The sequence below is a fragment of the Cervus elaphus genome, chromosome 11 (genome assembly GCF_910594005.1).
Source record: "Cervus elaphus chromosome 11, mCerEla1.1, whole genome shotgun sequence".
NCBI classification, from domain to species: Eukaryota; Metazoa; Chordata; class Mammalia; order Artiodactyla; family Cervidae; genus Cervus; species Cervus elaphus.
The window spans coordinates 12,586,736-12,611,717 of NC_057825.1; the positions used below are offsets into that span (position 1 = coordinate 12,586,736).

Sequence of the window (24,982 nt, forward strand, 5' to 3'; positions counted from 1 at the left end):
AGATGGAAAAGTGGTAAAGACCAAGAGAAAAAAGAAAAAAAAAAAGCAAAACCAAAGAATCAGAACAATTTCTTTCACCAAGCTGTCCTATTCTACCATGCTTCTTCTTCCATTGTGGCTGATTTTTACAGCGTACCTTATGTTGATCTAAAGCCAAAATCTTGTACATACTGTGAGAAACTGGCAGTCTGACAGCACTGACTTAAATTCCCTGGGGCTTCCCTAGTGGCTCAGAGGTAAAGAATCTGCCTGTCAATGCAGGAGATGCGGGTATGATCCCTGGGTCAGAAAGATCCTCTGAAGAAGGAAATGGCAACCCACTCCAGTATTCTTGCTTGGGAAATCCCATGGACACAGAAGCCTGGTGGTGGGCTACAGTCTATGGAGTCCTAAGAGAGTCAGACACATCTTAGCAACTAAATAACAGTAACAAAAGGTCCGTTGGCCAAGGTTACTGAATTTTCAGGAGTAAAGTTACCTAGCATATAAATCACACACATTCCCACACTACTTCTTGGTACAAAGATGTTTACTATTATGGAGTCTAGAATGGCCTTGACCATATGAAAAACTGCTAATGGGCTTCAGAATACCCTTTGACCATCACTGCTCTATAATGTCAAGAAGTTATAATAGTGACTAGAAGTGATCATTAGAGAGGGTCATTCATTAGTTCTGTAAAACTTAACAAAACTTCGATATTAAGCCAGGTTCCATGTTAGATTTGGGGGATAAAGGTATGAAGACACGCTGAGCCTAGCTTTAGAGACTTTAAAAACAAGGAAAGGGAGTAGATGGAATAGTTTTATGTTGAATTTAAAGCTACTGTCATTTTAGAAAGGTGAGAATTTATCATGCCTCTCTACTTAAATGTGGGATTGGCTTTCAAAGATCTTATGTGGGGTAATACCACACCAACTTGTAAAACTTCCTTAGATATAAAACTATTGGCAGATAAATAATAGTATTCATTTTTATTTGCAAAGCACTTTACATATTACAAAGTTCTTTTACATCCATTATCTAATTCAGTCCTCCAAGTAACCCTGTGAAGGATGAAAGGATTATTATAAGTAGAAAAAACTAAGTGCTTAGAGAAGCCACTAGCCCTTACAAAATGTGTCAATTAGTAACAGAATCACAGATTCTCTGTTCAGAGTTCATTTTACATATCATGATTCCCTTATTACCTAAATTTTGAAGAAAAGCCAAATGAATCATTTATAGCCATAGGAAATGTCTAAAACATTCCTTGGGTCTGCAAAATATATTAATAATATGTATACTTAATATAAAACTTTAACCTGAAATGGAAAAAGTACACAAAAGTCAGCACAAATGACTTACGAAGCCTTTAAAATTTTTCCATAATTTGATGATTCTCCCCATCCTTAAACTTCCCCAAATCTCTTCATATAGCAATAAATTCTGGTTTGTCAATAATTTATTTCACAAGTCTTTTATGATACAAAAACACAGAGTCAGTAAAATTCCTACAACATCATCAAAAGCCGATGTTTTAATCAAACCTGAAAAGCTGAGGAAACTCCCAGAAATCACTATACCACCTGGGAACTCATAACCCTGTTGCTTCATTTTCAAGTTCAAAGAGGTGAAGAGTAAATGCATTTAACAGTACAAAAAATTCAAGTTTTCCCAATCCTTAAAATACTGAGACCATTATTCAAGTAAAAAGGAAAAGTCATTTAAAAGGCTCAAAAAAGTATTTATCCAGCAATAAACCTTAAAGAAAATCCTTTTCAAAATGGGATTTAGGGTAAGAACTAACAGGTCCATGAAAAATGCAAATAGCCATTCTGTTGTAAGACAATTTTTTCATTAAAGTGGAATAATTGTCCTTTTGTAATTGCTTTTCCACTCTAAGAGCAAAAAGCACACCTTCAGTGAAATCATTGTATTAAAAACACAATTAACTACAGATACAACTAGTATAGTCTTATTTTTAAATTTCCTATGAAATAATTTCAACACAATCACAAAAAGCTTACACTTCCTCTGATATCAGTCATATACCATATAAAGTTAAATAGGCTGTCTTGCCAAAGCCTAGGGTGACTGACTCTAATACTTTTTCTCATTCTCAACCAGTTAAGACTGGTATTTAAACAAAACGTCATTAAATGTTGCAATAAATAGGCCAGGATGAAAAGGTTACTTATAAATACATACAAACTCTGCAAATATATCACACAGAAACTGCCTCAGCCACAGAAGACTGTATGATTGTATCCAGACACATCTCTTCTCCCCAGCATGCACATACCTCAAGAAAACAAAAATTTAAAAGCAGTACAGATAACGAATATGAGAACAGAACTGATACCTGAAAGAAACCTTAGCGTTTACAAGGTCCAATGGTGACAAGATAAACTGGAAAGACATCTGATATTAAGCAAGCCTCATAGAGGGCAGGTGGGGTGGTGGTGCTTTGTTTTCCTTTAAAATTACTATATCTACTTAACTTCTACTTTAGTTTTAGGCTGAGACATTGATAGAGGTTCTAATCTGTGGTGGGCGGGGTGGGGGGGAACCTCTGACAACATCTAAATTTGGTATTAGGGCAAAAATGTAAAAATCCATTAACAAAAGCTCTTATTAAAAGAATTGTTGCCTTTCCAGTCATTAAAATATCAGTGTGATTAGCCATTTCCAGAAAATTAAACAGATTTCCTCATCTCCATAAAATTTCCACAAAATCTTTTCCAAAAACCTTTCTGTTTTCTCTAAGACAGAACCCTACTGCAAGAAAAAATTAAAAGGGCTCAGTCCTCCCAAAAGTAAAAACTGATGCTAACTGACTAGTAGATTTAACATCAGTTTTCTATAAAAATTAATCTTTATGATTACCATATTGGCAGAACTAAAAACTGACAAGCAAACTGTGCCAATTTGAACAGTTTACATTCTTTAATATATACATGAAAAAAGAGAAATTTAAAAAAAAAATCTGTGCCACTTAAATAAAGGGAAATTATATATAGGTATTTTTCAGAATCTAACAGAAAAGGTTTTCTACTTCAAATGGCAACTTAACAAAGCCACTGTTAACTCGCAATTTCAGTGTGAGTTCTAAATTTTGAAATAACTTAGAACCAAATTTTCAAGCTTTTGGGAAGAACTCAGAATCTGAAATTTAAATATTTATGCTAATACTTGTTCTCTTAAAAATGATTAAGTAGAATGATTTTGAGGTTAAAATCAAATCTCTAAAATCTAACATCCTAAGAATGCTATCCTTTATTTCAAATGGGAGTAAGATGGAAAACCAAACCATATCTGCCTGTTTTATAAATATCCATGTCCTTCCCTGGACTCAAAAATCCACTTTAACCCATTTCCCTTCGTTTTCTTCTATCTTCCATCTCACTGAACACCATTGTCACATTCCTATTACAACATCTAGCCAAAGGCAGAGATCATGCAAGTTCCCTAAAGACTTCCAAAACATTAAAACCAGCAGAAAGCAGAGGAAATACTTTATGCCTGGAGCTGCTGGGAAATCCTTCTTTCCTTTTAGAAAAATAAACGTCTTGCTCTAAACATAACCACTTTGAGAAACCAAACAGCACTATACATACAAATACACAGCACTCTCAATTACTAATTCTATAGATTTTGCTAGTATTTTGGCTAAAAAAAAAAAGCCTGTTTGAGCAAATGAACTGTAACCCAATGATGTTTCTTTTATTCCCCCAGAAAGAGAATAGCACTGGAGACTTACTCAGAATTTCTTCTCTCATTCTTTAACACTAAATATGGATTTCTTAACACTGACTGAAAGAATGCTTTTAAAAAGAATTAGTTGCTACTTTATTTAACTACAAAGAGAACACCTCAATCAATGCCTTCTATTTTAAAACAAGAACTAGCTGAATGTATAGTGTATTTTCTGACTCAAGTTGCTTAGGATGCTTTTCTTCCTGATATTCTAATATTTCAAAAGGTCTCTAGATAAAAAAAGCAGAGAAACTAAAGATACATTTTAATGTATTTTCACCATTATAAAAGTGGTAGCCATAAGCCTATCATTTAATTATTTTTCAGGTTATTAAAATGCATTTGGCTATAAAAGAGAAATCTAACTCAATTCAAATATTCTTAATGTATACACAAAGGCATGGGCAAAAATACTAGAACACAATCACTTTCAGTACATACATCTCTTTAGGTCTCAGTGAAGGATGGCACAAAATATATCTTAGTTTTTTATATAAATTATATAATTTGACTGCACTTTTGCTTCACGATTCAATGCACAAATTTAAAATTAATGTTTCAGTTTTCACATTATTCACTGCATTGAGAATTTTCTCAAGAGAATAAGACAAAACATTCGGCTTTCTGAAGGACAGTGTGGAAACCTGCAGCATAGTTATACCTTGACATACATGAAGGATTCATCACTTAATTACTATACAGTTAATTCATCACTGTATTTTAATATTCCCTATTAAATCAATTGTACATGAAGCCTAAACAGCTGGAAAGAACCCAGAAAAGCACAAGAAAACAAAGACTTTTAAAAATGCTGACGCTTTTCACAACCAGGTTCAGTCATGCCAGCTGGAGAGGTGTTAGATATGGCTTTATTCATTTTTAAATCTGAGAAATACAGTCACTTCCATGACATTATGAACAGCAATTTATCCTCACGGTCCTGATTCTTCTCATTCAAAAGCATTTAAAAAAATCATTTCTGCAAACTTAACAAGGTATTTTGGATGGATCACTTGTTAGCTATTGCTTAGAATCAAATTATTTTGTCCCACATTTCCCAGAGAACTAGAAATACAAAAAGATAAAAAGGAAACACACACACACACAAAACACAGAGTGACTCATATTTGAACCACTTCAGACATGAAATCCATTAAGAGGGCCTTTGCTCCGAACTGTGTAAGGGTCCTTAGCTACCATCTGACTTGCACAAGAAGTACACATGGCCCCTGATAGGCGCTTTAGTCCTCTTTGGAAAACACTGTTGGAAAGACTATAAATGACACAGTTGCAGAAACTATTACTAATAGCAAGCCAGGTGGTCAAGAAGGATGCGAAGCGGTTGCTGTGGCCAGTAGAGCTCTCCAATAAGAAGTAGATGATGTATGGTAACCAGAGGATGTAAAATACACTAGTAATTCGGAACAGGACCATGGCATAACGCTTATCAGAACAAGCCTGCACCTCCCCAGTCTCCCCACTTTGGCTGCTGAAGCGGGCTTGCCTTTCGTTGATTTCCTTTGTGTGCTGTTGGCAGATGCGGAAGATGTTGAAATAGGTGAAGCACACAATAAGGGCTGCTGGGGCATACAACATCATCACGATGAACAGGGTGAAGTAGGGGTCGGTGTGCCAGGACTCCGCACACCACTGAAACACATCTCCATGATATCCAGGTTTGCCCCAGTGGAAAAAGGAAGGCAGGAAGACCAGGGTGGAATATAGCCAAATCAGGAAAATACACAGACGTAGTCTCCAGGGTGTAACCAGGGTATTATAGGTTAAAGGTTTAGTGATAGCAATATATCTATCAATGCTGATACAGGCCAGAGAGGCCATGGAGACACTCTTCAGAACTGATACTACAAAACCAAATACTTGGCAAGTCAAGGACTCCTCTACTGGAAGCGGGTAGTGGAGGAGTGATAAAGAAGGGACCAGGCAGCTTACGCCAACCAAGAGGTCAGCATATGCCATAGTCTGGATAAAGTAACTTGTAGTATGGTGGTTCAACAAAGGTGCACAGTGAAATACAAAAATCACAATGATATTGCCAGAAATAATTAACACAGTTAGAAAGACAATAATCAATACTTCCAAAAGGCAAAAATTGACAGTTTCCAAGTAGCCAAATGCCAAGAGGCAAAAAGAGTGGCTGCTCTGATTACCATCCAAGGTAGAGTTCATCTTGAGCTCAGGAGTGATCTTTCACTTCATGCTGCCGCTTGGCTGCTGCCAACAGTTCAAAGGAGCAGCTGCTGTCATTGCGGTCAGCTCTGTGTGTCTGCAATAATGCCCGAGGAGCCTTAGTCCCCAAGCTCGCGATGCTGCCGCTCTGGTGCATTGCCTGCAGTGTAATTCCCCTTTAAATCCTTCTTGGAATAGGGAGTACCAGCAGCAGTTGTCTGGCCAGTCCCAGATGCGGCCATAGTACCAGGTTTACCATACACATAGCACCAGGGGAGTAAGGCAAACTCCCTTCAAGGTACAAGGTCTTCAGCCAGTGAGGGTGGGGGGCAGGGGCAGAAGAGAAGGGAGGAAGGCTAGGACTTCAGCAGGAGTTGTAATGAGTCTCCTCTGAACAGCTGACAGAAGAAAAGGAGAAAGCGTTTTACATTTTGTATCCAATGCCCCTAATCAAGAACCTGGCTAGCTCAGGCTGGTATCCCACCTCCCACTCCATCCCACCCCACCCAGGTCAACTATTCACGCCTACCCTCAGCAGCACCCCCACATAAATGTTTCTTACTTTTCAGAGGAGCCACAGCAACAGCAGGCTTTCATGACCAACATAAAGCAAAATCAATCGCCAGTCAGATCAATCTAACCCCATTGCCTTTCTTTTGAGCTTTTCAGGGGAGAAAAGGAATCTACTTATACCACTTAATTACCACTAATAAAATTAGCCAAGATAACTTAATTTTTTTTTACTGATTCCAATGTAGTATTTTGCCTCTTAGAAAACATTTCAATAGCATTGATCTATCTAGCTCAATTTCTGAGTATTACCTGTAATTCTGCATGCTGCAATCCAAACAAAAGCCACAGAACATCCTTAGCAGAAAGCCTTGCAAAGCAGGAATGTGCCTCAGCCTCGTTTACTGCAGAACTGAGACACAGAGGGAGGGGATAAAGGAGGAGGAGGAGAAATAGGGAGAAGAGGGGGCTTGGGAAAAGGAAGAGGCGGGGGAGGGGAAAGAAGAAAACGCCCGTGTGCGCGCACTCGCTCTGGCATCTTTAGCAGCTCATTAGAATTCACTGCCAGAGAAGTGCTCCCCGATTGCCAGACTGCACAGTGGGGGGATAACTTAATATGCCTGCAGTGCAGCGTCTGAAAGCTGTTTCCTCGTCGGTCTGGAACCCCCCCTTTTCGTAGATTAAGCAGAATTTAGACTGCCAGTAAGAAGAGGAGGTAGTAACCAGGACTGAGTGCAAGCCGGGAACTAGACTGAAACACATTGCCAGAGGGGTAATGGTGAGAGGAAATTCCTATTTCCTTGTAGCATTTCTCACAGAACAAAGAGCAATGTTAAAGAATAAAAGTATGTTAACAGTGCATGACAACTGAAGAATCAAAATCCAGCACCAGAAGTTCTAGCTAGAAGGCTACATATTTAGCATTAATTTCCTCTCATGATTCACTAAATAAGGATCAGCTTTAAGAAACATGACAAAAATAACAAGCAAATTTAAAAATTAGGTCTTTAAGAGAGAAAAAAAAAAAAAGAAAATCCCATCCATTCCAAATACTGCAGAAATAGCACACACAAACAAGAATTACACTGTTCCTATATTCAACACTATCCTTTGGCTGAGATGTCATAACTTGCTTCTAGTTTGCTGTGAAGTGGTACATATACAAACAAAAGATGGGCAAGTAAATGCACCCATAATTGCAGGAAGTTTCATGGTACAAACTAGCTTTGTAGAACACACAATCTTGTCTGTGCCTACTAACATAAATTGGGATTGTATTGTGGCATTTCAGATGATGTCAAATGAGCACAATTTTCAGCTAACTGGGAGTGTCAAATTATGACAATTTTTAGTTAATTGTGTATTTTTAGTATCTTTTCTTCCAGGTAACTTTGGTCTCTCAATTCATTCTTCTAAGTAAAGTTTCACATAACTCAGTAGAGTAAAATAAACAAATGTTGACATCTGAAAACATTTCAGGAGGTCTGCACACTGGGATGGAGATGTATATTATGAGATCCAACTTTCAGTTTTTGTTTGCTTCACACACATGCTTTCTCATTACAGGCAATGGTTACTCATCATCAGAATTCAATTACATTTTAAGATCTGAAGCACTGTGCTTATTACATGAAGGCAAGGAACTCAAAAAGCCTATTAAGCATAAGTTTGATAGCTGAAATTGACAGGTCTTACTGGAAAAGATGGCAAAGTGTGTCAAAAAGACCCATGACACTGACCTCCCATCTGGCTCAAATCCTTGCTTCCTTGCTCTATTATCACTTAGCTTCTCTTAGCTTCAGTTTCATCACCTTCAAAATGAAGATCATACTCCCTATTTCATGAGGTTGTTGAGAAATAAAGCAGATGGTGTACACAAAAGGCTTACCAAAATCTAAGAGATAGGAGGTATATAACTTTACTTTCTTCTCATACAACTTAAACAGCGTTCCTAAATAGTCTGTGTTTTCCCACGAGTCACGTCGTGCTGCTTGAGTCTGGGCTCTTCTGAACCCTAAGGTGCCCTCTCTCACTGTGGCTGCCTAGTTCTAAGGGTGGTAACAACAGCCATCTGGATACACTGCTGGATTCCTCAAATACATTTAGACTGTACATACATAGGCAAGAAGGAATGACATGGCATTAAAAAATTATTCCCATCAGACAAGTAATTTCTCTGCCTATGTCTCCAGACCTGAAAATGGTTCCCAGTGCCTTTCCAGTCTGATCTCACTAGTCCAAATCCCCCAAATACCTTGCCCTCCAGCCAAACCAGATTACTCACTACTCTCTACATTTGATGTAAACTTTATTTCTGATCTCCCTGTTTTGAGTGCTTAATAAATACTGACTTAGAATAATTTCTGAGAGTTACATTTCAGTAAATGGAAAAACCATTTGCCAAAGCTACGAGTCCGTGTTTTTCTAACTACTTGTAAATTTGGGCTTCTAACTTAATCTCTTATTCCCTCTCAGGTTTCTCATGTATGAAACTAGATAGTTATGCTGATAAAAACAGCTGTTGCATTAACTGATAGCTTTAAAGAATTAAAAATGCTCTAAAAATGCAATGAAACCAACAAGCTGTTACGAAACCATTAGAAAAATAGTAGTGCTTTCAATTTTGTTTCTGTTTTAATAAAATCACTCTAAGACCAGCTATAATCAAAATATTTGTGTGTATGTGAGCACATGTGTTCAGTCACTCAGTTGTGTCCTGACTCACTGACCCCATGAATTGTAGCCCACCAGACTCCTCTGTCCGGAATTCTCCAGGCAAGAATATGGAGGAGGTTGCCATTTCCTACTCCAGTGATCTTCCCGACCCAGGGAACAAACCCGCATCTTTTTCATTTCCCGCATTGGCAGGCAGATTCTTTACCACTGCCACCTGGGAAGCCCTCAAAATATTCATACTAGAAACTAAACAAAAATATCAGCTAAGAGTTAAATGTTTTATTTTGGATTAAACAAACCACTTTAGAAGAGAGAAATTATTAATGATAAGGGGGAGCAATAAATCTATGTCCTCACAAAAATCTATCCTTACATTTCCCTTTTAAAATAATGTAGTTGCAAGATGTATTTAATAAAAGAGTATTTCTGTATATATGACTGAAAGAAAATACATTAAAAATCAATTCTACTTTTCATTGGATAATGGGGTTACAAATGATTTTTTTTCTTTATGGTTTTATGTTTTGTGAATTTGCTAATTTCTATGTGCTATTTTTATAATCAGGTAAAAGACAGTCAAAACAATATATAACATGTCCCTTTTGGTAAAACTAACAAAAAAACCTGGCTGTATGATGTCCTCCCAGAGCCACACTGAAGAGATGATGCCAGGTTAAGTCACCTATTTCACAGGGCTCAGCTCCGTTTGGCCTTATGTCATCACTGCAAAATGCCTTCAAACAGGACTTGGTACTCAATTTATTCATAATGGACTCTGATGGCCTCAGTTAAAAATTCTTACAAAAAGACAATGTAACTTGATGAACCATGTAAAACTGTTAATATTTAATCATTTTGTTAAGTATCAGTAACCTCATATATACAGATGACACCACGCTTATGGCAGAAAGTGAAGAACTAAAGAGCCTCTTGATGAAAGTCAAAGAGGAGAGTGAAAAAATTGGCTTAAAGCTCAACATTCAAAAAATAAAGTTCATGGCATCCAGACCCATCACTTCATGGCAAATAGATGGAGAAACAGTGGAAAGAGCGGCTGACTTCATCTTTTTGGGCTCCAAAATCACTGCAGATGGTGACTGCAGCCATGAAATTAAAAGACGCTTACTCATTGGAAGGAAAGTTATGACCAACCTAGACAGCATATTAAAAAGCAGAGACATTATTACTTTGCCAACAAAGGTCTGCCTAGTCGGGCTATGGTTTTTCCAGTGGTCATGTATGGATGTGAGAGTTGGACTATAAAGAAAGCTGAGCGCCAAAGAATTGATGCTTTTGAACAGTGGCGTTCGAGAAGACTCTTGAGAGTCCCTTGGACTGCAAGGAGATCCAACCAGTCCATCCTAAAGGAGATCAATCCTGAATGTTCACTGGAAGGACTGATGTGAAGCTGAAACTCCAATACTTTGGCCACCTGATGCAAAAAGCTGACTCATTTGAAAAGACCCTGATGCTGGGAAAGATTGAGGGCAGGAGGAGAAGGGGACGACAGAGGATGAGATGGCTGGATGGCATCACCGACTCAATGGACATGAGTTTGAGTAAACTCCGGGAGTTGGTGATGGACAGGGAGGCCTGGTGTGCTGCAGTCACAAACAGTCAGACACGACTGAGCGACTGAACTGAACCATTCTGTTTCTGGTTAAATATTTTCTGATCTATAAAAATGGCAACTTGTATATGGCTCAGAAGTTTGAAAGTGAAGTCACTCAGTCGTGTCCGACTCTTTGTGACCCCATGGACTGTAGTCTACCAGGATCCTCTGTCCATGGGATTTTCTAGGCAAGAATACTGGAGTGGGTTGCCATTTTCTTCTCCAGGGATCTTCCCGGGAAGCCCCTGTATGACTCAACCTAACACTAAAAAATTAAAATAACAGAATCACAAAACTAGAAATGAAAAATGGCAGAAACAGAAAGGAAAGATGAAACAAAAATGACAAAAGAACGTCTGAATTACATTTATTCTTCTCTCAACCTCCTCAGGAGTTTATCTACTATAGATGGAGAAGAATCAATCTCAGAGCTTCAAATTCGTAAGATTCACTTCTAGGAATTATCTATCACTTATTATTTAGTAAAAATGAGCTTTCAATGTTGATTTATTTAATTAACATATTATCTTAGTGCAGCTGATATAGGTGTATTTATATCAACGTCATTCCAAACCCAATTTAAGGTACTTTGACTCATCTTTCATTCCTCTCTCCCTCTCTCGCATATTTGTTCATTCGTCAAGTGCCAAAGATCCTACCTTGGAAATTTCTCTCAAAAAGTATCTCTTTCTCTATTTTTTCTGCCACTAAACAAACCAGGGGATGATTATTTCTTGCCTTGAATTACTAACAGGTTTTGCTGCAATTACTCTTACCCTATTCTAACTCAACAATAATACAAATAATAACAGTAACTGAGCAGTAATTTATACTCACCAGTCAGTTCAGTTGCTCAGTTGTGTCCGACTCTTTGCAACCCAATGGAGTGCAGCACGCCAGGCTTCCCTGTCCATCACCAACTCCCAGAGCCTGCTCAAACTCACGTCCATCACATCAGTAATGCAATCCAATCATCTCATCCTCTGTTGTCCCCTTTTCCTCTCGCCTTCAATCTTTCCCAGCAAAAGGGTATTTCCCAATGAGTCCGTTCTTCCCATCAGGTGACCAAAGTATTGGAGTTTCAGGTTCAGCATCAGTTCTTCCAATGAATATTCAGGACCGATTTCCTGAACGATGGACTGGTTGGATCTCCTTGCAGTGCAACGGACTCTCAAGAGTCTTCTCCAACACCACAGTTCAAAAGCATCAATTCTTCAGCACTCAGCTTTCTTTATAGTCCAACTCTCACATCCATACATGACTACTGGAAAAACCACAGCTTTGACTAGACAGACCTTTGTTGGCAAAGCAGTATCTCTGCTTTTTAATATGCTGTCTAGGTTGGTCAAAGCTTTTCTTCCAAGGAGCGAGCGTCTTTTAATTTCATGGCTGCAGTCACCATTTGCAGGGATTTTGGAGCCCCCCAAAATAAAGTCTCTCACTGTTTCCATTGTTTCCCCATCTATTCACCATGAAGTGATGGGACCGGATGCCATGATTTTAGTTTTTTGAATGCTGAGTTTTAATAAGCCAACTTTTTCACTCTCCTCTTCCACTTTTATCAAGAGGCTCTTTAGTTCTTCATTGCTTTCTGCCATAAGTGTGGTGTCATCTGCATATCTGAGGTTACTGATATTTCTTTTTTTTTTTCCTGATATTTCTTCCAGCAATCTTGATTCCCGCTTGTGCTTCATCCAGCCTGGCATTTTGCATATTGTACTCTGCATATAAGTTAAATAAGCAGGGTGACAATATACAGCCTTGACATACTCCCTTCCCCATTTGGACCAGTCTGTTGTTCCACGTCCAGTTCTAACCGTTACTCCTTGACCTGCATACAGATCTCTCAGGAGGCAGGTCAGGTGGTCTGGTATTCCCACCTCTTTAAGAATTTTCCACAGTTTGCTGTGATCCACACAAAGACCTTGGCGCAGTCAATAAAGCAGATGTTTTTCTGAAACTCTCTTGTTTTTTCTATGATCCAATGGATGTTGGCAATTTGATCTCTGATTCCTCTGCCTTTTCTAAATCCAGCTTGAACATCTGGAAGTTCACAGTTCACATACTGTTGAACCCTAGCTTGGAGAATTTTGAGCATTACTTTGCTAGTGTGTGAGATGAGTGCAATTGTGTGGTAGTTTGAACATTCTTTGGCATTGCCTTTCTTTGGAATGAACACTGATCTTTTGCAGTCCTGTGGCCATTGCTGAGTTTTCCAGATTTGCTGGCATACTGAGTACACCACTTTCACAGCATCATCTTTTAGGATTTGAAATAGCTCAACTGGAATTTCATCACCTGCACTAGCTTTGTTCGTAGTGATGCTTCCTAAATCTCACTTGACTTCACATTCCAGGATGTCTGGCTCTAGGTGAGTGATCACACCATCATGGTTATCTGGGTCATGAAGATCTTTTTTGTACAGTTCTTCCGTGTATTCTTGCCTCCTCTTCTTCGTATTTTCTGTTTCTGTTAGGTCCATACCGTTTCTGTCCTTTATTGTACTCATCTTTGCAAGAAATCTTCCCTTGGTATCTCTAATTTTCTTGAAGAGATCTCTAGTCTTTCCCATTCTATTGCTTCCCTCTATTTCTTTGCATTGACCAAAGGAGAGCTAGCTGGCTGTGTACCAGCCCCTCCCTGCTCAGAGGCAGACTGTGACAGCCAGAGCCGGAAGGCAAGGGGTTGCTGCGATCTCAGCCCCAGGGAAGGCACCTTCCAAACTGTGAGCAGGCTCCCAGCTGCTACCGTGTCTTCCTGAGAGCCTGGCTGTCTGACATCTGCCAGGAGGGTCGCAGCCCAAGATCAGCTTTCCAGAGATCAGCACACCTGAAATGGTGCTCTCACAGGGTACCCCGGGAAACCGAGCAGGTGGGACCGAGGAGGTGATTAAGATGCATGGGCCACCTATGACAGTGCACTCGCCAAGCACCTGGTCACCTGAGCTGCTCAGACCTGGGAAGGGCACAAAAGCCATGAGCAATCCACAGAGACTGAGCCAGAACTGTGTCTGAGTGTCTCCTGGAGAGGCATGGGTCAGTAGTGGCCTCCCGCAGGAGCAGGGGCTCTGGGTGCAGCAGACCCGGGTATGGCATAAGCCCTCTTGGAGGAGGTGGCCATTAACCCCACCAAAGAACCACCAGAACTTACACAGGACTGGGGAAACAGACTTGGGAGGGCATAAAAATAAAAACCTTGTGTGCACCAGGGCTGAGGAGAGAGGAACAGTGACTCCACAAGAAACCGAGCCAGACTTGCCTGTGAGTGTCCAGGAGTCTCGGGTTGGAGGTGGCCTGCTACAGGTCACTGAGGGCAGCAGTGCCTGCATGGGACCTTTTGAAGGAGGTCACCATTACCTTCACTACCTCCACCCTAGTTTGGCCTCAGGTCAAGCAACAGGAGGGAACACATCCCCTCCCATCAACAGAAAATTGTGGATTAAAGATTTACTGAATGTGGCCCCACCCATCAGAACAAGACCCAGTTTCCCCCTCAGTCAGTCTCTCCCATCAGGAAGCTTCCATAAGCCTCTTATCCTTATCTATCAGAGGGCAGACAGAATGAAAACCACAATCACAGAAAACTAACCAAACTGATCACATGGACCACAGCCTTGTTTAGCTCAATGAAACTATGAGCCATGCTGTGTAGGGCCACCCAAGACGGATGGGTCATGGTGGAGAGTTCTGACAAAACGTGGTCCACTGGAGAAGGGAACGGCAGACCACTTCAGTATTCTTGTCTTGAGAACCCCATGAGCAGTATGAAAAGGCAAAAAGGTATGACACTGAAAGATGCACTCCCCAGGTCGGTAGGTGCCCAATATGCTACCGGAGATCAGTGGAGAAATAACTCCAGAAAGAACGAAGAGACAAGAGTCAAAGCAAAAACACCACCCAACTGTGGATGTGACGAGTGATGGAAGTAAAGTCCGATGCTGTAAAGAGCAATACTGCATAGGAACTTGGAATGTTAAGTTCATGAACGCTCAAGGCAAATTGGAAGTGGTCAAACAGAAGATGGCAAGAGTGAATATCGACATTTTAGGAATCAGCAAACTAAAATGGACTGGAACGGGTGAATTTAACTCAAGATAACCATAATATCTTACTACTGTGGGCAAGAATCCCTTAGAAGAAATGGAGTAGCCATCATAGTCAACAAGAGAGTCCAAACTGCAGTACTCGGATGCAATCTCAAAAATGACAGAATGATCTCTGTTTGTTTCCAAGGCAAACCATTCAATATCACAGTAATCTATGCCCCGACCAGTAATGCTGAAGAAGTTAAAAGTTGAACGGTTCTATAAAGACCTATAGGACCTTGTAGAACTAACACCCAAAAAAGATGTCCTCTTCGTTATAGGGGACTGGAATGCAAAAATGGGAAGTCAAGAGCTAGCTACCTGGAGAAACAGGCAAATTTGGTCTTTGAGTACGAAACGAAGCAGGTCAAAGACTAACAGTTTTGCCAAGAGAATGCATTGGTCATAGCAAACACCCTCTTCCAACAACACAAGAGAGGACTCTACACATGGACATCACCAGATGGTCAATACTGAAATCAGATTGATTATACTTATCAGGGGCTATGAATTGTATTAAGTGTTTTCACGCACTAAGTACATAAAACTAACAACTCAACAAATAAGATACTATTATTATACCATACACAGGAAACTGAAGTTTAATGCTAAACTGCCCAATGTCAATGGCCTAAATATAGAACTAGGATTTGAATCAAGACAATCTACCTTTAGATGGACACACTAAATCACTCTGCATACTGCATTCCAAACCTGCATATATGATTTGCCTCTTAAAATGCTTAAATGACTTCCTATTGCCTGAGGTATTAAATATACCTTATTTAAGCTTTTTAAGATCTGGCTCCTACCCACCTACTTTCATACACTATGAAATTGCCAAGCTCCTCCTCATCCTTGAGAACATGCTTTTAACTTTTAACACCACACATGACATGCAGTCCTCCTATCCTACCCCAATAATCACCCTAACTTGATAATTTATGAACAAGAGACCTTTTTGAGCTCTTAGATGAAAAGTTCTTGTCACTTGCTGCTCAACAATATGTACTTTTTTATCTATAACCCTCATGCAACTTTATTGCAATTGGTTAGTTAACTGTCTACTTTAGATTGTAGATTCCCCCAAACCAGAGAACAGGTACATTTTATTCACAGATACATCCGTAAGATCATAACACATGGGCTGGCACACAGCAGGCTTTCAAAGGCATTTCTGACTGACTGAATGAGAAATACCTACAATACAACAGGCAATTCTGTTTTTGGATGGGAAGACCTTTCAAGTAAAATTCTAGTATGACAACAACTTAATTCACTAATAATTATTAGGTTGATGCATACCAAACTTAATTATATTTTTAGTCTCATAATATAAAAAGATCCTGAAAATTGACTGGACCAATACGACTTACAAAACTCAAGAAGGTACATGAATTTACCAAGATGGGATATGGAGACCTAACAATTATTTTCACAAAGAACAATTTAAAGGAACAGTATCTTAGGCCATTAGAATGTAACAAAAATGCAACAGGCTGAATTACTTGCAAACAACAAATTTATTTCTCATTGTTCTGGAGACTAGAAAGTCCAACACCAAGGTGGTGTCCGGTGAGAACCCAAAGATATCTTACACTGTGCCCTCACACGGCAGAAGGGGCAAGGGAGCTTTCTAGGGTCTTTTTCTATAAGGATACTAATCCCATTCATGTGGGCTATACCTCCTTGATCTATTTCCTCTCAAAGGTCCCACCTCCAAACACCATCGCATTGTTGGGGGTGGGGGGTAATTAGGGATTTCAATATATGAACTTTGGGGGAGATACGAACATTCAAATCTACAGCAGACCTACTACTGGAACTGCTATATGGGAACAGATAATAAAGTTCTAAAAGTCCACCGACAATCTATTTTCTTACAAAATCAGATAGCAAGGGTATTGAATTGTGAAACAGTAGAATCATGGGCTAGTTTGGGAGCAGGTCTCAAACATGCTATTTCATTTTTTCAGAATGTTAAAGCTTAAAAGAAGCTCAACCATTTACTTTAGCAACTTCATTTTACAGAAAAAGGAAATTAATAGTCACAAGTGCAAAACTTCACTTGAGTTCACATAAGCCAGTGGCAGAGCTGACACTAGTACTCAGGCTTCCTAACTTCATGGCCAGTGCTTTATTTGCTAACTTGTACCCTTTTTGTTTAGTATCAACAGGAGGTTCTCATCATTAAACCTTATTGAATCCTTAACTATTATCAAAACCACTAGAAAGATTTTTAATGAAAACAATCTGCAAAATAATGAAATTAAAACTAGATATTCAAATTAAAATTTTCCAGACTGGTAAAATGTCCTAAGGCTTCCTTTGGACAATCAGAAACGTAAATATTGATTATCTGGGCTTACTAATAGTTTAGGTTCTGGATAAAAGCCTGAAATTCGCAGCAAAACACTCTTAACACTGATGTTTGCCACTAAAATAACTAGAGAAAACAATGCAAACTGGCTTCAGAGAAGACAAAGCTGACTTATGGAAGGAAAGAGAAACATCAGAATAGGTTGCTACTTCATTATTCCCGTATTAAAAGAATCCTTTAAGGCAGCCTTTTGATGTAAATTTCTGGTTGGTACTAAGCAAAACAAAATAGAGTCATTGATATAAAAGGTGAAAAATAACCAAAAGAAAGAAGGACCAGAGGATATTCTGGAAGTTGGAAACCAGAAAGTGCCCTATTTTTCTTCCATTCTAAACTCCAATTTATTTGATTTATCAGAACCAAGGAGCTGTAAATCTTACAGTTGGGAGTAAGAGAGGCCATAGGAGTCCCTGTGGATTATTTACTAGCTTCCTCCCCGTGTCTGATAAGTTCTAACTAGACTCTATGGTTGAGAAACCCTCTGTCAAGACCAGTAGGAAAAGAAAACAAAGAATCCAAGAGTATTTGGTCTACAGAAATTTATTCCATGCGCTAAAGGTAGTTCAATATCAAGAAGTCTATTATATGTTGATAATGTATCTACTTCATCAACAAATTAAAGATCATTTAAGTGCTGAAAAATTCCTTCATGAAATTTCAGTGTGTGTGTTAGTCAAGCAGTCTTCTTCGACTCTTTGCGACCCCGTGGACTGCAGCCTTCCAGGCTCCTACGTCCATGGGATTCTCCAGGCAAGAATACTGGAGTGGGTAGCCATTTCCTTCTCCAGGGGGTATTCTCGACCCTGGGATGGAACCTGCGTCGCCTGCATTGCAGGCAGATTTGTTACCATCTGAGCCACCAGGGAAGCCTGGTAGATAATTCAGTAGACATTCCTAATTAAAAAAAGCAAACTCTAGACGGAATAAAATCACTTAAGTCAAATAAGAAGTATTTACAGAAAAAAAAAAAGGGAACCCAACTGAATAGCATGCTTTTCAGAAGTCTGAAAAACTAAGATCATTTTAATTAAAATCAGGAACTCATTAGTGATGCAACTTATCACCATCATCATTAAACACTGTCTTAATGCTTCTATCAAATATAAAAACAGGAAAATTTAGTAACCTGCATAAACAGTGAAAAAAGAAGTGAAACTGTTTTTGCTATCATATACCTGAAAATCTCAAAGGATGCTAGTATAAACAGGTATAAAGAGGAGTAATCAAAATATCAAGAAGCACATGGATAGAGAATTTTTAAAAAGCCTATTGTCTATTGTAGCAATTAGCTATTTAGAAATGGAAATCAGAAAAAAAAAAAAGATTCCATTTGGTATAGCATGAACACTCTAAGGTAATTCTTAGGAATAAATTTAACTAAAGAGGAATAAAACATATATGAAAGCAACTCTAAAGTCTTAACAAACATAAGATCTGGGCAAATGGAAAGACATACTATATTCCCAGATGTAAAGATATTATAACAATGTAACTTGTAACCTAAATTAATATATAAATTAAACGTAATTCAAACTAGAATCCTTATATAACCTTACAGGATGATGGTGAGACTGGAGAAAATGACTTTAAAAGTTTATATGGAAAGTTACATATGCAAAAATAGATAAGAAAAATATGTATTGGGGAACAATGAAGAAAAACACTTGCTTTACTAGATAATAGAACGTAACTCAAAGTCTCTTTAACCAAAACCAAAACAGTACTAGTATAGGAAGACACAAACATCAAATTGAACAAGCTAGAAATCAATCCCAGCATACATGAGAATTTAAGAACAAAGATGGTAGGAAAATGGAAGTAGCACAACTGGCTAGCCATCTGGGAGAAAGTAAAATTGGACTGCTATCATATGCCATGTACAAAAATAAATTCCAGATGGATTAAAGATGTACAAATGTAACACATACAATAAAAATCTCACAAGGAAATGCTGAAAGTACATTTACAAAATCTCAAGGTGGGATAAACCTCAACCAGGATGCAATTTTCTACATAAAAATTGAAAATGCTTTGTACGGCATAAAACTATAAAGTCAATATAAATCTAAAATTCTAGAAAAGTATAATTAAGTTACAAGGAATTAATATAATCATATAAAGTACTTACAAACTGACATCTTACAATTAATAGAAAAATATACAAAGACTACAAACAGATAATTCATGGAAGAGCAAGTTGTTCAAATTTACTTGTAGTCAGGGAACTGCAAACTAAAGACATAATGGCATCATTTACATCCACTGACAGCAAAAATTATAGTGATACCAAATCCTGTCTGGGATATGGGTTAATAGCCACTTTCCTACATTGCTAGTGGAACTGTGAACTGCCAAAGTCTTTCAGAGAAGCAAGCTGGATATAAGTAAATTAAATACAAAAATTAAATAGCAAGTTTAAAAAACATATTACCTTCTGATCCAGTAACCACACTACTGAGACTATTCCATAAAAGTCAAAGATTTGGACCATGTGTAAAGTCGATTAGTAAACATCATTTAGAGACTGAAAACTGGAAACAAAACAAATGCCTACCAATAGGAGAATGTGGAGAAGGAAATGGCAACCCACTCCTGTATTCTCGCCTAGAGAATCCCAAGGACGGAGGAGCCTGGTGGGCTGCTGTCCACAGGGTCACACAGAGTTGGACACGACTGAAGAGACTTAGCATGCATGCGTGCATTGGAGAAGGAAATGGCAACCCACTCCAGTGCTCTTGCCTAGAGAATCCCAAGGACGGAGGAGCCTGGTGGGCTGCCGTCTATGGGGTCGCACAGAGTCAGACGTGACTGAAGCGACTTAGCAGCAGCAATAGGAGAATGACTGAATAAAAAATTGCACTGATTTAGTCTATCTGGGTTTCTATAACAAAATACCACAGAATGGATGGCTTATGAACAGCAGAATTTTACTGTTCACCATTCTGGAGGCTAGAAGTCGAAGATCAGTGTGCCACGCAATTGGGCTCAGGTGAAGGCTCCCTTTTGGGTGACACACTGCCAGCTTCTAGTTGTGTCCTCACTGGTGGAAGGTGAGGAGAGAGCTTTCCCTTGATTTATTTCCCTTCTTTTATAAGGGTGCTAACCCTAGCATGAGGATTCTGCCCTCACGATCGAGTCACCTCCTGAAGGCCCTACTTTTTCACTATCACCTTGGTATAATGGTTAAGTTCCAACATGAAATTTAAAGGACACCTTCAGATCATAGCACCTGTTATATGCAAGAACGTTCACAGCAACTTTATAAAAGCTAAAACAAGAAACAAAACATCTATAATACCAGAATAGATTTTTTAAAGTGTGATTTATTCATACAATGGAATGTTTGCAGCAACCAAAAAATGAAAATGAATAAAAAACGAACTACTGGGACTTCCCTGGTGATCCAGTGGTTAAGAATCTGCCTGCCAGTGCAGAGGACATGGGTTTGATTCCTGGTCCGGGAAGATCCCATGTGTCTCGGACCAATTAAGCCCGTGGGCCACAACTACTGAGCCTGTGCTCTAGAGCCCATGCTCCACAACAAGAAGCCACCCCAATGACAAGCCCAAGCACCGCAACCAGAAGAGTAGCCCTACTCACCACAACTAGAGAAAGCCTACATGCAGCAATGAAGACCCAGTGCAGCCAAAAATGAATTTTTAAAAATCTTAAAAAAAAAAAAAAATACTGACACACTCTCAAAATGGATGAGCAGGAAAAGTCAGATAAAAATAAGTACATTCTACACGACTGTATCATTGTTTTTAAATGAAGTTCAAGAACTATCAAAACTAATCTAGGGACAGAGAAGTCAGAACACAGTATTGGTTTTTCAGGGGTGGAGTAGGGGTGGTTACAACTAGACTCCAAAAATAACTTTTTGGAGTGATGGACATATTTTTCCTTTTGGTAGTGATCAGAGCAGTGTGTTAATATGTAAAATGTCATCGAGCTGTAAATTTGTGTATTTTAACCTATGTAAATCACAGCTTGCTGCAGAAATAAATGTAAAAATATGCAGTTTTACGACTCAAAAAAAATCAGAGTAAATTTTAAAAAGTCAATTACAGTGATGACTATTTCTAGGAAGACAGAAAAACCTAGTTTTATAGATACAGCCAATATATATCTTATATCTAAGCTATGTAACACTATAGAATAAAACAAAACAGCATCAACCAATATCATGATGGTTAAATAACTTGTATATTCTGATTACATGTCAGCAATTTAATATACATCTTTTAGAAAGCTTTTTAGGCTCTAACCATCCACATGACAGTAAGTTTACTGTGAAATATAAAGCACATGATACCAGCATATATAAAACATTAATCAAATGTATCAGATATTGTTAATAGCTGATCTTTTAACACACCATCTAACTACCAGGTTCTTTGAGAAACAGGTTATCACCATTTTCATGGAACCACAAAAAGAGAATATTCCATGTCTTTAAATTATCTCTATGAGCAGACACACCAAAAACACTTAAGAAATAATTTTTGATCAAACATTTCGAAGGACTTCAAAATGTTACAATTACTTAACAGGACTTGCAAATAAAAGAAAAAAAATGAACTAGCTGTACCTCTGCTAGTCACACACATTACATACCCTGTTCTTCCAAGTTTCCAATGATACTTTGAGTACAACACTCTGCCATTCTTTCATGCCTGGTAAGGTCTTTTCTGAAACCCACATTAAACATTATATTCCTGATAAACACTCTTCCTATCCCCCCATGTGGAATTAATCGCTCCTTTTGATGGTTTCTACTGTGCTCTTCCAGATAACCACATGACTTACATTAACTACTTTTGCTTGACTTCATAGCTCCAACACTGTGATTGTAATAGGCACTCAATATGGCGGGTTAAACAATTACATTGACACAAGAAAGGGAATCAGAACATTAGTTCTTGAGGAAAAATATTTTGAGCAAATAAAAGTCATTTTTCTGGTGAGGATAGATCTGACTTCATGTTCGAATTCTATCCTTACCTACAAGATTAAAAAAAAAAAAAAACAACCCAGTTGTTTTATAGCAGTATTACTCACTTCTCGTAAGGTTTTAATATTTTTTAAAAGAAGTCCTACTACTTTGTCACATTGAAAAATTCTCATATATTACTGAGAGTTCTGAGCAGTTCATTCATAACTCAGGTTTGAAATTTGTATACCATCAAAGAAAGTGCTTCCTAAAGATGAAGATTTCAAGAATTTTAGAAAACAAAAGCAAAGCTTAAAACCAGTAACATGGGTGCACAAGGCACAAGCACTGCCTGACCTGGCAAAAAATTAAATTTTTGCATGCTTCTACAAAGAATATTTGCATTGCTTCACTTGCAAAACCTTGAGGAATTCATCAACTTGAGAAGGGAATACTATAAAAACTGAGAATTTAATTTAGAGGAATGAACTAAAAGGGAATATGGTTTAAGATGATAGAACCATGCTCTTCCAACTGTAAAAAAAGAAACAGACAAAATAGGACTAGGCCTTTACTTATAAAGAGCACATTTCTGCAAAGTGTGAAAAGGACTAAAATAAACAAAGGAAAGGTTTTACACATAGCACAGCACAACTGGCCTATACACAAAGGGCAGAGGCCACCGTTCGCCTCTGAGGTGAAAAGGAAGGAAGAAAACCTATGCCTTCTCCTCTGTGCCAACGCTGGAAATAACTATGAGCCAGAAGTCTGAAAGATCTATTCTTACGTTAGTTAAAGGAATTACATAAAATCTTGGTAAGTGAATAGACACAATGATCTTTTAATAATAGAATTCTAAAAGAACTAATGCTGAAGCTGAATTATCGTCCTCTTACCTTAGTGATGAGAATTCGGTATTTTTCTACCAGGTGGTCGTTGTTGTGACAACCTGCTAGAAGCTGCCAGACTTCTCCTCGAAGAGCTTCAGGAACACCGCTTCTTACTAAGGATGACAACTGCTTTGGCCTCACGCTCAAGTTGAGATGCCTAAAGAGAAAGCCATAAGCTGTAAGTGCATGAAAGACAGAGTTTTTAAAAGTGCATTACTTTTAGGAAAGCTAAACTAAATGATATATAAAGACGTAATAAAAAACATCAATAAAGAAAAAAAGCCACTGAACTAGACGTGGCCAATATAACTGTACAAGATTGAGTGGAGAAAAAAATTCTGAAGTCAGACGACTTCTTATGTATCTCTAAATTATTGGTCTAATTTAAAAAAATAAAAATAAAAATCAGAACTGGAAACTATAGCTTTATGGTTGTGGCTTGTGCAAGAAAAACAAAGCAAAATTCTCATTAGTGGACACATAGCTAAAGATAAGAGCTCGGCTCTGCATCAAAATTGATAAGTAAACTGTGTATTTTTATGTTCTAGCTAAACATTTGTTCTAAGTAAGAATAAATAATAAAAATAAATGCTTTCAGCAGTTTTTATGGTGCTCTGCTTTAAGTAAATTTTTTGAATAACTATGACGGATAAAAAAGTTTCTACTGTACTATTATATTATCAAAACAAGTTACTAAAGAATTGGAGCTTCATTTATTTCATCTACAAAATGGGGGGAATAAGACATCTCTTTGGTGGGGGGCTGCATCATGCAGCATGCAGGATCTTATTTCTCAGATGATGATCAAAGTCACTCAGTCGTGTCCAACTCTTTGTGACCTTGTGGACTGCAGCCTGATGGGCTCTTCTGTTCATGGAATTCTCCAGGCAGGAGTTACCAGACCAGGAATCAAATCCATTGCCCCCTGCAGTGGAAGCCCAAAGTCCTAATCACTGGACTGCCAGGGAATTCCCTAAAATACTTTTACTGGGGGAAATAAAACACCTTGAAAAAGAATTTTTAGAAGTGTTGGTATTAATTTACAAAGTGCTTTTGCATTTAATTTTACTTGATCCTCACAACAACCATTTGAGGTATGTGATAGTATCTCCAGTTCTACAGGTGGAGAAAGAAGTTCAGGGAAGTTGATTAAGAGACTGAGGTAGACTCAAGCTCAATGAATGCTGTTACATCACAGTTGCTTTGTGATTTGAGAGCCACCATTACTGAGTCAATAAAGCCGGGTTCTGACATGGAGGAAATTCTGTGGCTATCAGATTTAAGCTCAAGTTACCAGGACTTCCCTGGTGGCTCAGATGGTAAAGCGTCTGCCTACAATGCAGGAGATGTGGGTTCGATCCCTGGGTCGGGAAGATCTCCTGAAGAAGGAAATGGCAACCCACTACGGTATCCTTGCCTGGAAAATCCCATGGACAGAGGAGCCTGGTAGGCTACCATCCATGGAGTCGCAAAGAGGTGGACACGACTGAGCGACTTCACTTTACTGGTACAAAATGACCACTATCGAAATACTGTACAGAAAGTCTGAGACTTTTCTCAAAATTCTTCCAAAACTCCAGCAGAGCGAAACATAGTACATTTAAAAGTTATTAATTCTGTGATGATGCTAGCACCCTTAATACAAGAGCTATAGACAGTTTAGCATAGTTTTGCCTTTGCTTAGGGGGAAATATATATATATATATATATACACACACACATATATATAAGTTGAAGAGTTGGAAGTAGAAAAGACTAAAGTAGTTCTATTATCTAATCCAAGGATTGGCACACTATGGCCTATGGGACAAATCTGGCTCACCATGTGTTTCTGTAAACCAACTCTTACTGAAACACAAGCCATTTTTATTTTTTTATGTATTGTCTATGGCTGCTTTCACACTGCAACAGCAGAGGTGAGTAGGTGCAACAGAGTCTATTGGCCACAAAGCCTAAAACATTTACATTTGGC

At 38.4% G+C, this 24,982-nt stretch overlaps 2 protein-coding genes across 4 annotated transcripts in view; both read right to left on the minus strand.

The window, feature by feature from the left end:
* The window catches only part of RABGAP1 (RAB GTPase activating protein 1), a 162,921-nt gene that overhangs the window by 67,132 nt on the left and 70,807 nt on the right, over positions 1–24,982 (minus strand). For all 3 annotated transcript variants that reach the window (XM_043916904.1, XM_043916906.1, XM_043916905.1), the window contains one exon: positions 23,017–23,167. In XM_043916904.1, the coding sequence (XP_043772839.1) occupies positions 23,017–23,167 (151 nt within the window). The remainder of the gene's footprint in view (positions 1–23,016; positions 23,168–24,982) is intronic.
* Positions 960–9,194, minus strand: GPR21 (G protein-coupled receptor 21). Its single transcript, XM_043916917.1, has 2 exons — positions 6,748–9,194; positions 960–6,323 (listed from the first exon to the last, which is right to left on the minus strand). Exon 2 carries the CDS (start codon positions 5,923–5,925, stop codon positions 4,876–4,878), a length of 1,050 nt encoding a protein of 349 aa, XP_043772852.1. The 5' UTR covers positions 5,926–6,323; positions 6,748–9,194; the 3' UTR covers positions 960–4,875.

Excerpts from the sequence above, each read along its gene's own strand:
- GPR21 (XM_043916917.1), bottom strand. The coding sequence starts at position 5,925 with ATGAACTCTACCTTGGATGGTAATCAGAGCAGCCACTCTTTTTGCCTC.